Source organism: Gobius niger, assembly GCF_951799975.1.
Source record: "Gobius niger genome assembly, chromosome: 13".
Lineage (NCBI taxonomy): Eukaryota > Metazoa > Chordata > Actinopteri > Gobiiformes > Gobiidae > Gobius > Gobius niger.
Genome location: NC_136864.1, coordinates 32,079,939 through 32,093,140, shown reverse-complemented (window position 1 = coordinate 32,093,140; position 13,202 = coordinate 32,079,939). Strand labels below are relative to the sequence as shown.

The 13,202-nt window shown below is 43.5% G+C and overlaps 1 protein-coding gene across 16 annotated transcripts in view; it reads right to left on the bottom strand.

The window, feature by feature from the left end:
• The window catches only part of dlg1b (discs large MAGUK scaffold protein 1b), a 74,641-nt gene extending 61,651 nt beyond the window's left edge, over positions 1–12,990 (bottom strand). For 13 of the 16 annotated variants that reach the window (XM_079570105.1, XM_079570106.1, XM_079570108.1 and 10 more), the window contains exon 1: positions 12,376–12,990. In XM_079570105.1, coding sequence (XP_079426231.1) covers positions 12,376–12,394 — 19 coding nt within the window. In that variant the 5' untranslated portion in view covers positions 12,395–12,990. The remainder of the gene's footprint in view (positions 1–12,375) is intronic. The other 3 variants (XM_079570099.1, XM_079570095.1, XM_079570101.1) reach the window with 2 other exon arrangements.
• Between the last annotated feature and the right edge of the window lie 212 nt (positions 12,991–13,202).

The window sequence follows — 13,202 nt, the reverse complement described above, 5'->3', positions numbered from 1 at the left end:
TTTTGCGTGTTTAAAATATGTGGTTTCCATGTCATTTTACAATCAATAATCACTCCAAGACATTTTATATGATTTACTCTTTCTATCTCATTTTCATTAATATTGATCTTGATCTCATCATTTATCTCCTTGTTACTAAATACCATAAATTTTGTTTTATCTAAATTAAGTGACAATTTATTCACGTCAAACCAATTTTTTAGTTTATATAATTCTCTTTCTACCACCAACACAAGCTCCTTAAGATTTGGGCCAGAGCAATATATCGTTGTGTCGTCCGCGAAGAGAATAAAATTAAGAACATCCGATACTTTACAAACATCATTTATAGATAACAGAAATAGCTTGGGGCCCAAAACCGACCCTTGCGGAACCCCACAATTAATTCTCTGTAAGCGGGACACAACTCCACTTAAATTAACGTATTGGAAACGATCCGTTAAATAATGTTCTAACCACGAAAGTGCATTTCCCCTGAATCCATATTTTTCCAATTTATGTAATAATATTCTGTGATCGATGGTATCAAAAGCTTTCTGTAAATCTAAAAATACTCCTAATGTATGTAATTTTTCATCTAAAGATTGTGATATGTTTTCAACCATTTTAACAACTGCCATTGTTGTCGACCTTTGAGCTCTGAAACCAAACTGATAATCATTCATTATATTGTTAACTTCAACATAACTATCTAATCTTTTAACAAATAATTTCTCCAATATTTTTGAAAATTGTGACAACAAGGAAATAGGTCGATAGTTACAAAACAAATGTTTGTCACCACCTTTGTACAACGGGAGAACTTTTGATATTTTCATTTGATTTGGAAAAATACCAGTTTTAAAGGATTGATTACAAATATATGTAAATGGGTGAATTACATTTCCAATAATATTTTTAACTATAAACATATCAAACCCATCATTATCCACTGACTTCTTATTTTTGCAGTCTTTCACAATTTTCAATATTTCATCTTTATTAGTTGGATTTAGAAAGAATGAATTTGATCTTTCATATGTAACCCCAATTTCAATTCCATTATTTGGAATGGGTACAATTTTCTTTGCTAAATTATAGCCTATATTTACGAAATAATCATTAAACTCTTTAACTATTTCTTCCGTGCGACGTATTGTGTGGTTGTCTTTATTAAAGTAATTAACACTATCATTATTGCTTTGTTTTTTGTGTATTAAATCATTTAACACTTTCCATGTTCCCTGAATGTTTTGTCTATGTCGTATCAACAATTGTGTGTAGTAATCTTTCTTACTATTTCTGATTACATTGACTAGTTTATTCTTGTATATTTTGTATTTACTTTCAGCATCTCGTGTTCTGGACTGTAGAAATTTCCTGTATAGCAAATTTTTCTTCTTGCAAGACTTTATAATTCCTTTAGTAAACCATGGTTTCTGCCTATTGCATTTGAATGTGATCGTTTTCAATGGGCAGCATTTGTTGTAGATTTCTAGTAATCTTTCTAAAAAAATACCATAAGCTTCATTTGGATTTTCATAGCCATAAATCTCATCCCAGTTGCACTTGTTTAATTCCATTTGCAGTGTTTCAATTGCATCAGGTGTTCTATGTCTCACTGTTCTTGAGTAGGTAGTTGGACCTGATGGTGGTTTAAACACATGTTGAAAACATGCAAAAACAGGCAGGTGGTCACTAATATCTGTCATTAAAATACCTCCGTCAATTCTACCTATTTCATTTGTAAATATATTATCAATTAATGTTGCTGACGTGGTTGTTATTCTTGTTGGCTTTACTATCACTGGGAATAATGTACTATTATAAAAGGTATTAATAAAGTCTGTGGTCTTCTTATGTCCACCTGGATTAAGCAGGTCAACATTAAAGTCACCACAGACAATGTTTGTCTTATTTCCATTAGAATCTAACGTATTACTTACAAACTCATTAAAAATATCCAATGGTGATCCAGGTGTTCTATATATACAGCAAACGGTTATATTCTTTTGTTTTTCCATGTGGATCTCAACAGTGACACACTCTAATATATTTTCAATAGTTGTTGACATACTAGCTATTATATTGCATTGCAAACCAGAGTCCACGTAAAGAGCGACTCCACCTCCTCTCCTATCTTTTCTATTCATTGCAAACATTTGATATCCCATTAGTTCTACATTTGCTAATTTGTCTTCGTCCAACCATGTTTCCGAAACAGCTACAACACTAAATTTTGGAAGTGAGTTCAAAAAATCTTGAATTTTTGAAAAATTACTCCACAGACTTCTACTATTTAGATGTACTACAGAAAAAGCATGTTTCATATTCACTCGACTCTTAAACTGTTCTTCAGTATAATAGTGACAGTTAGGCTGATAACACAAATATTTTTCTGGATCTATATCTCTTTCAATGTCATACTTGCTATAATTTGCATCACCTATCTCGTCACCAAGATGCAGTATTGTATTATCTTCATATACTGCCATTTTTGGAGTATAGACTAATGTGACAAAAGAAAAAGTAGGGCACGTATAATAAACTAAATGCTCTACAAGTCCAAACGATAGGCCTCATGTCCATAAAAGAAAATATATCTTCATGAAGTTCATAGACGATTTTTGCAGAGAGAATACTGATGTTCTTATCATGAAAAGTCATGTCGCAGTAATTGGTCTGATCGACGGTATGGAATAGTATCTCATACAGTCTGTAATTAGAGTTACTTGAACTGTTCCAAATCTTGTGTTTCCCTTACCGTGATCACCTTTGATTCTTCTGGCGTCCCATTTGTTCGCACAAGAACACGGCCACTTCTGGTCCATGTCGCCTGTATCTTCTTTTGTTTCCACAAACTCCTCGCTTGCCTCGCAATATTTGCATTCTTTTTGGTAAGGTGTTCGTTAATGTACACGCCGCTTCCCTTTAGCCTGCGCGCCTGCCGTAGTAGTTCATCTTTGCGTTTTCTATTCGCAAAGCGAACTACGATAGCTGGTGTGGCACTCTTTTGCTTATTGGGAAGCAGGTGACAAGCCGATATATCCTTCGTGTCAATGGTGATATCCTTTGTTGCGAGAAAAGTTTCCACTTGTCGCTCCAATGTTTGTAGCTCCTCTGCCGGTGCGTTTTCCCCCTCCATAGCGCGACCGGTGCCAGCTGCAGCTACTCGGGCGTAACTTCGGTGCTTTGTTTCCAAACCCTTGATAATTACTTCGTCAACTCGCGTATACTGTTCCAAGTCATCAATTCTTCTCTCTAGCCCACATATGACCTCGTTCTTCTCCGAAAGAAGTACTTTTAGGCTCTTCACCTCATCCAACAGCGTCACTATCTTAGCTTGCTGCTGCGTCAGGGTGAAGATGTCCTTTGACATAGAGTTTAGCGATCTCTTGATTTCTTCCAACTCATGGTTTACTTCCACTTGTGGATCTGCTCTCTTGGGCGGCATATTTGGATTAGATTAACATCAATAAATGACCATTTTAGATCAGTTTGCTCCTCCAGCGTGCCTTGGCGTGCTGCACTCACTCACTGCTGCACTCCCACGACTCGAGAGGACATCCAGGGAGAGAGACAATACGGAGGACATCCAGGGAGAGAGACAATACGGAGAGACAATACGGAAATTTCAAACTCGATTTCGATGCTGAAAATAAAACTCAATTCTCGATACCAGATTTACCATGTTCTTGAGACATTAAAGAGACTAGATGCAAGTTGTCCATTTTGTGCTCACTACTGCCATCTCAGGTCATACGTGTAACTGCACCTTCTGTATTGTGCATGATGGCACTTCACACTCGAAGTAACACCGTTTTGAGTGACAGTGCAGGATTTTAGAGGCAGTTGTGGTGAACAGGTCTGAGCTTATTCTACACATTAGGACATGTAGGGGGAGGAAAATACATCATTTTAACATTTTTAAACTACATATAGTCCCTTTAAGTATTAAAGAGTCTAATTTGATATCTCTGATTAACTGTTTTTGCACAAAGTCATGTTTATACTGTATTTGGATTTGGCCCATGACATGAAAAAACTCTAACGATCAACAAAAAACTCTGTGTTTCTGCCTTCATGAACAGTAACAGTCACAGCTGTCACATTTAGGAGCAGAACAGTGCATTCATTCAAAGCACAGTCAAAACTGGCCTTTAAAATGCCTCTAAATGTATTCATGAGTTACAGACAGTAAGTACAGACAGGTAACATGTAACTATATTGGTAAAATGTCATTTTGTTGAGATTTTTTATGAGAAAAAAACGGCTTAGCCAATGCTAACTGATACATGTAAACCAATGGACGCCGCTAAGCTAACATTAGCCACATCTACAGTTTCTATAAAAACTACTCCTTTCAACCTGGTACTGCACCAGCAGTCAGATTGTACACTTCGACAGTGGATACATTTTTTTTTTGATGCAGTACTTTTTAGCTCTAATTAAATTTTTAGCTCTAATTGATATCATCGCACACAGGTTCCTGCGAGCGAGGGGGAGGGGCTGTTCTGTGCGCAGCTCAGAAGAAACACAGAAAGTATCGATACCTGCTCAAATGAATATATTTTTGATTTTTTTGACAATCCCAGTTTAGACGCACTGATTCCAGGCTGTTGTGCAGTTTGAAATGATTCCAGCGCACACAGCAGCATGGTGTTCCCAGGCTACTAACGTGGGGCAATGTGAGCAAGAATATGTTGTTTGAAAAGTCCAAAAGTAACATGACTTCCTTCACTTGTCATTTTAGCAGTTCATGCATTTAAATGTACAAAATATAAAAATTGCTCATCTAATCACAAACGGAATATTTGTCCGAAAAAATAGTTTTTTGTCAAAATCGTGTAGCAACAGATGAGATGAGAGTGTGTTTGTGAGACAATGGCTGCAAAATGAAGGCATGGCTACAAACCAGCATGGCATGTTTCCATGCGCCAGGCTCATGTGAGTTCATTAACATGCACTGTCCTGACCAAATAAACCAATAAATACAAATAAATAAATAAAACAAATAGGTCCTAGGATCCTCCCAGGGCCGAGGAACAGACATTCAGCCGCCGCCACAGCCACAGCGGCTGCCATCTTTAACGTGGGTGAGGCTGTTTGAACAGTTCTTATACAGCAAACACAGGTTAAACCATAGACACTGCAGATAATGAGTCTGTTCATACAAATACGCACTTCTGTCCAGGACCAGTTTGGATTGAGCGTTCGAATGGTGAAGCTAGTCCCTATATGGTGAGGTATGACATGTAATATAGATCATTTCTGTGGTTTCTCCATCATTAACACATGATAAGAGGAGGTTGAGAGGCCACTGGACTTGCAAAAAGCAGAATGTGATTCCTCATTTGGATCAGGGGCCACTTTTTTGAAGCTCTGATTTGGCAATGCCACATCCGTGCGACTCCTCAGCACCGATAAGAGACCGTTCAGGCCGACCCAAGTGCGTCGCCTGCAGTTCTGGATCCAGGTGGACACTGGGTTCTGCTGCCCATCCCTACTCGCCTGTAAAGGCCCTTTCACTCCAGCGCAAACTAATCACCAGTCTGGTAGGGCAGGTTTTGGCGTCGTCGGGACACTTGTGTTTGGTGTAGACAGCACTGTCGGTCGTAGACTGCAGTCTGTAGAGGTCTGTGAAGCCAGTTTTGGCCCCTTGCGTTTGTAAAATCGGTGTCTCTCGTCGCCGCACTAGGAGTGCTGTGATTGGCCGAGTGACGGCTGGACATCGAATCAACTGGATATTAGAAAAAAAGCTTTTCTACTGGGTTATTAAAAGAGACTATACAGAGTTTAAAATTGTTCAAATGATGTATTTTCCTCCCCCTACATGTTCCAGCCATGTCCTAATGTGCAGAATGAGCTCAGACCTGTTCACCACAACTGCCTCTAAAATCCTGCACTGTCACTCAGAAAGGTGTTACTTCGGGTCTGAAGTGCCGTCATGCATGAGCTTAATATAGAAGCTGCAGTTACACGTATGACCTGAGGTGGCAGTAGTGAGTATAAAAATAACCAACTTGCGTCCTGCCACTTTAAGCTCTCTAAATGTGGCTTCCTCATGCTAACTTTCGCACTGTTTTATCAGCTTGCCGGAAAAACATTCAAACTTCTTAGTGACATAAACAGAAATAAAAAGGCTACGGGACTCTGTGAGAAAACGATTCACTCGCCAGAGACAATGGGCCCGAGGCATTTTGTTTATAATTAACTACCAAATGCACGCTTCATACATCACGCACATGCGCATGTGCAGCTGTCGGGCTCCATCTGGGGTTCAGGTCGCTTCAGTGTAGAGGTTTCTCAGAGCAGGTGAGGCGAGGGGAGACAAGAGGAGACCTGAGCAGACAAACAGTCGTCCTCCAAACAGCGACAGAGCGTTGGCTGGAGTGAGTCCTCTTTAAGGAACCGTTCAGCAGGACTAGAGTTTTATTTATGCAAACATGTTGCACCAAATCACCTGGAATGTTCTGCAGTGTTGCTTTAAATTCTCAAACAGGAAATCCACAAATGGTGAAGCTCATCCTTCATATTATGAGACTAAGCTGACAAATATCCAATGCCGTATTACGGTTGTGTCTGAAAGTCCTTTTAGCAGATATAAACCCCATCACCACCTGTAAGTGAATAGATTTTAGTTGACCAACATGACGGTTAATCATCTTGATTCTTCGCATGAATTTATGTGCACTTTTAATCTTTTCAGGGGGCGGAGTTTATCCTCACAGAAATAACACACATTCCTGCACATAAGAAAGTACAGGTGCATCAAAGATGGGGTAAAACTCATTACCTACTTGAATCCTTAGATATTAAGTAAACATTCTGAAATCTGTCTGTTAAGAGACTATTGTGGAGCAGAAGCATCATGAAGTCCAAGAACACCAGACAGGTCCGGGATAAAGTTACTGAGAAATATAAAGCTGGGTTAGGTTATAAACATATTTCCAAAGCTTTGAACATCTCTCAAAGTACAGTTAAATAAACCATCCAGGAATGGAAAGAGTCTGACATCACTGCAAACTTACCAAGACCCGGCCGTCCTCCTAAACTTACTGACCGAACAAGGACAGCACTGACCACAGCTGTTACCAAGAAGCCTATGATGACCCTGGATGAACTGCAGAGAGACACAGCTCAGGTGGGGGAAACTGTCCACAGAACAACTGTTAGTCTATACCTGTATATAAATACGATCTTTATGGAAGAGTGGCTTGAAGAAGCCATTTTTAAAAGAAAACCATTAGAGTTACAGTAAACATGTGAAGAAGGTGCTTTGGTCAGATGAGACCAAACCTTTACAGACTAAATGCAAAACGCTATGTTTGGCGTGAAAGCAGGGATGTGCACAGACAGAGCCCAGGTGCCCCATTGCTCTGTGCCCTTGAAGTGCCCTTCTCACAACTACCGTATATTTTTCTCCCAAGAAATAACTAGTAATATATTTTATTGTTCTTTGATATTTGCCCTACTCAGCCGACATGTGCTGAAAATACAGTTTTAAAGCTCAACATTTTCAAATGGCGCTTCATTTCTCCTCCTCTGCCTCTGGAGCCGCGACGGCGCTGACGCTCCTGATCACAGAGGGCTGTGCTGTCCCTGTGTTTGCCCCGTGTGAGGAGATGCTACAGCCCAAAGCCCAACATAAGGGTGAGGAGGAGCCAGAGGGGTGAGGAGGAGACAGAGGGGTGAGGAGGAGAGAGAGGAGGAGACAGAGGGGTGAGGAGGAGACAGAGGAGGAAACAGAAGGGTGAGGAGGAGACAGAAGGGTGAGGAGGAGACAGAAGGGTGAGGAGGAGAGAGAAGGGTGAGGAGGAGAGAGAAGGGTGAGGAGGAGAGAGAGGAGGAGACAGAGGGGTGAGGAGGAGAGAGAAGGGTGAGGAGGAGAGAGAAGGGTGAGGAGGAGAGAGATGGGTGAGGAGAGAGATGGGTGAGGAGGAGACAGAAGGGTGAGGAGGAGACAGAAGGGTGAGGAGGAGAGAGATGGGTGAGGAGAGAGATGGGTGAGGAGGAGACAGAAGGGTGAGGAGGAGACAGAAGGGTGAGGAGGAGAGAGAAGGGTGAGGAGAGAGATGGGTGAGGAGGAGACAGAAGGGTGAGGAGGAGACAGAAGGGTGAGGAGGAGAGAGAAGGGTGAGGAGGAGAGAGAGGAGGAGACAGAGGGGTGAGGAGGAGAGAGGAGGAGAGAGAAGGGTGAGGAGGAGAGAGATGGGTGAGGAGGAGAGAGATGGGTGAGGAGAGAGAAGGGTGCAGAGGAGAGAGAAGGGTGAGGAGGAGAGAGAGGAGGAGAGAGAAGGGTGAGGAGGAGACAGAGGGGTGAGGAGAGAGAGAGAAGGGTGAGGAGGAGACAGAGGGGTGAGGAGAGAGAGAGAGAAGGGTGAGGAGGAGAGAGAGGGGTGAGGAGGAGAGAGAAGGGTGAGGAGAGAGAGGAGGAGAGAGAAGGGTGAGGAGGAGACAGAGGGGTGAGGAGGAGACAGAGGGGTGAGGAGGAGAGAGAAGGGTGAGGAGGAGAGAGAAGGGTGAGGAGAGAGAGGAGGAGAGAGAAGGGTGAGGAGGAAACAGAAGGGTGAGGAGGAGAGAGAAGGGTGAGGAGGAGAGAGATGGGTGAGGAGAAGCGCTGCCAGGGCTCTGGACACTGTGCCTCTGTGGGAGTAGGCCTGTCACGATAATTACTATTTATCGTTCAATAACAGACAATAATTATCGAGCCCAAAAACATATAGTTTGACATTCATGAGCACGTTGAGCTCAACACAAGGCCTTTGTTACGAGCTTTTCCATAACAAAGGCCAGGGCCAAACAAGTCTGACCAGGCTCTAGCCGTGTCTAATGTGACGTGAACAGAGCTAAAATACTGAGACATGTTCTTCCTGAGACGCATCAACTCGTCTAAGCTCAGGTAAGAACATATCTCAGTATGTAAAAATGGTGGCCTGTTCCTTTAATAACATATTCCGTTACTTTGTCTAGTCCGAGTACTGTATTCTAAATACTTTCACGTTGATTTGCAGAATATTATTATGAGCATTGAGTTGCCTTGTGTGAGAAATGCATGTCATAAATAATAGGGCTGGGACGATCCACTTTTGTCACGATCCGATACGTATCACGATACTCATGGGCCGAGCCGATACGTATTGCGATACAATAAGTAATTATGATTTGCAAGTTTACTTTAAGATGTATAAAAAGAAAACAGTCATGTGTCGAAAGTTTATAAACCCAATTCCATTTGATATTTATTGAAGTGTTAAGATCGAAAAGTGAATTAACACAAAATGTAACAAAGTGCTGCAAGTATTGCGATACTTGAAAAAGTATCACAATACTTGGTATTTCAGCACAAAGTTCAGGCTATTTATCTACTCCATACTCACACATTTGCTTGCTTGCATTTGTCAGAACTTTAGAAATGGATCCCATATCAAACGAAAATCGTCTACCTTCCCCAAAAGTGCAAGCTTTATTCTTAAAGAGACTAGATTCAAGTTGGCCATTTTATACTCACTATTGCCACCTCAGGTCATTTGGACCCGAAGTAACACCTTTCTGAGTGACAGTGCAGGATTTTACAGGCAGTTGTGGTGAATAAGTCTGAGCCCATTCTACACATTAGGACATTTCGGGAACATGTAGGGGGAGGAAAACACTTAGTTTTAACATTTTTAAACTGTAATGTATAAATCATGCGTTTAAAGCACATGGTTTGAGGAGTGCCGTGCCGAGGTGCGCTCCGGTGTGTGAGGACATGTGCGTCAGAGGACATGCCGTGACACACTGCTTTCTGCTGTGCGTTGGCCTTTAGGGGGTTCTGGGGACTATTTCTGATTTAAAAATAAAGGAAAAGCTACATTTTGTAAGAAAATGTATAGTTTTGGGGGTATTTTAGGTTTAGTTTGAACAGAACATGTCTCTTTACTTAGAAATACTTGGTCCTTTTAAGAGACTGCTGTGTAAATAACCTGCAACAATTTGTGAGGGAGGGGGTACACAGAGAACCACAAAAGCTGCTATATAACAGAGCGCGACACGATCTACGTGCACGTATTGACACAGCACGACATGGCTTTTGTTCCCACAACACACCCGCACTTGTTGTGGGCGCGCCCCCACAGAGGAGCACGCTGTACAGATCGTCATTAAAGTTTATAGAGCCGCGATGAGAACAAATGTGGACAAAGGCTGTCTTCTGGTGAAGTTATGGAATCATTCAGAGGAGCCAAGGCTAATAAAACAGAAAAACTGCTAAATACAAACCATGGAGGTAAGCACTAAGCAACTTGCAAATGTTATGCTAATGGTTGGGCTAATGTTTCAACAGATATATCAAAGTTTTACACACAGAGTGACGTTTGAATTGTTCGTGTGAAAACCGAAAGTAGCTATCACGTCAGGCTTTCTTTCGTGTCTTTTTTCCGAGGTAAATAAGACGAGGAGCTCCGTGTAACGTGAACCGATTCCTCACTACACCGTGCAGCGCAGAAGTCGAAGAAATGCAACAGCCTGAGAGGACGTCACACGGAACCACACGGGTGGAGCATTTCACAATGAAGCTCATGGCTCGTGTTTACATTACGGCGGAACAGAGACCAGTGTCACTCGGAGATGTTACCCGGAGGACATTTGAGAACAGGGACGACGACAGAAGAACAACTACTGCTTTATTTGGATTATATGGATGTATGGACAGCAGCAGGAGGGAGGGAGCTGGAGTCTGAGATTAAAGGCAAAGGTGAAGTTAATGTGACTTTTTACACATAAATGCTCTGTTTACGTTGCTTCTATGTATAAACAGTAGTTACAGCACGAGCTCCCAAAGTTTTATGTCTTATGAGTGCAGTTTGGGATAGAATTCTATGAGTTTGAGTCAGAAAAGTTGTAGTTTTGTCAGCGCCATGCCACGCCCCCTTTTAGTCGACTAATCGTTGGTCAGAGCATGTTATTGGTTGACCAGAATAATCTTGGTTGTTGACAGCTCTAGGAAACGCTGGTCTAAAACCGAAAAAAAGAACAATAAAACAATAATGTACTCCAACTATTTCTTTTAACTTTGCACCATTTATTTGAGCTGAAACAGCCGTCGCTTCCTTTAATGCCGTCCCTGGACCAACAGCATCAAAACTTGGATCTTAAGATGTATTTTTTTCAGTACCAGCAGCACCTAAACTTTTTTTTCCAGACACAATACTGACACCGTTTAATAGTACCCAGCCTATACATGCTGTACTTAAGCCGTGATGTCCCATACAGTGGAAATAACAAATCCACAGCTGAAATATCAAAGCGACTACACGCTAAATGTGCAGATATTCCAGCGGCAGAAACAGCTTTTTAGTGACGATGTCCAGCAACGACATCTCATGAGCTCTTGGCCAGTGACCAGGCGGACGGTAACGGGCATTAGCTTGGCTTTTGAAAGCTGCCGGTGGTTTTGACTTTGGTTTGGCTGTTGAGACAATTAACAAAGCGGAAGCTGAATGAGCCCCACACCAAGGCTTGCAAAACCAGTTTGGAAACAAACATAACGGACTGTCAAAGTGAGCCTTTGGCATGTGGTTAGGGCCACAAAACACTTGTTACAAAAGGACCAGGGGGTGTGGGGGCACAGAGAAACGGGCGACTTCATAGGGAACATGGTCAAGGGAATGTGGGACAAAACAGCTTCAGGTTTACAGTGTTAGTGATTTTCTTTCTTTCATGCATAATAGACGTGATTCTGTAAAGAAGAACAGAATCAAATCTCTTGTTTTGTTCAAAGCCCAGGACAGAGACAGGTCATATTTATGAAATCATCAAAACTGGCCTAATCCTACACTTACAGGGGTTCTTTTAACTGACTGCCCTGTGCCTGATCCTTGACACGTCCCTGATTAAAGAAAGGTCTGCAACACAGTAAGTTATGTTAGTCCTATGAGGCGGTAAAGGTGTAGGGATAGAAACGTTTGCTGCTCCTGAACCTCCTCTCTGACCCCTCTGTGTGTGCGTGAGTGACTCTGCGGTGTTGCTGTGAGTGACACAGATGTGCACAGGCCACCAGTCCGCTGCAAACACGTAAGTTGTGCAGTGAAGTTTGTTTGAGAGCACGCTGGGCAGGAGCTGTCTGAGCAGCGCAGCTGACGGATGTCGCTGTAAATATTTCATTCATATTAGAGAGTATTTTTAGATGGGCCGCTCTGCAGACGATCTGCCCCATATCCAAGTTTTTAGCAGTGGAGGCTAGCCGGCTAGCGCCACTTTAACTCACTTTACCTGACTGCCACGAGACGCCTGCGGGAGCCAAAGGGCGTGTTGTGGGGCTGGGACATGTGTCGTGCGCGTGAGAAAGCGGGCTGTTGATCTGAGCCCAGGAGCGGCTAGCAGGGCTGCTAATTAAGTGAAAGCTTTACGGCTTACCTTTCTTTCTGACTGGCATGGCTCGGTCTGGCGATCCTGTGTCGGCCACATAAACTCTCCAGCGAGTGTTTCCCTGCGCGGTGACAACTGCCCCCGAGTCCAGAGCTCTTCACACCGCGACAGGCGAACGATCAAGTGCAGCCACAGGAGAGTCCAGGCTCCGGAGGGGACCCAGCGCACACAGACGCTCCCTGTCCGGGAACAGCGCGCAGAGGGACCGCAGAGGCAGTGCGTAAAAAGTGCACAACTCCCCGCACCGACTCCGAGCGTGTCCAAGTGAGAGCGCGGAGCTCGCGGCACCAGGGAGGAAATGTCCAGACCGCCGCGCCGCCGCTTTCCCTAAAAATAAAAACTTACAAGTTGAGCCCCGTGGCACTGACTCCCTGCCGTGCCAATCCCGCTGTCCTGATCCCAGCCGTGTGCGTCCTCCCCCCGCTTAGGCGCAGGCTCGGTGCGTTCGTGTCCAACTTCCGCCGCGGAAAAGAAAAGCGTCCTTTCCTCGCGACAGTAGTTTTCCTGCTCCCTCCTCCTCCTCAGGTTTACAAATTCCAAACTTTCCAGCAAAATGGCGTCTCCAGTCACTCACCGAGCTCGAGACGTCGTACCATGTGACCCCCCCAAAAGCCTTCCCCCTTCCAACCTGGCGCCCAATCACCGGCTCACCTACCAGAGCAAGGAAGAGCTCCGGAGCAGGGGGGGGGGGGGGGGGGGGGGGAGGAGAGGGACCGGGGAGAGAGAGGGGGAGAGAGGGGAGGAGGAGGAGGGGGAGAGAGGGGAGGAGGAGGAGGGGGAGAGAGGGGAGGAGGAGGGGGAGGAGGGGGAGGAGA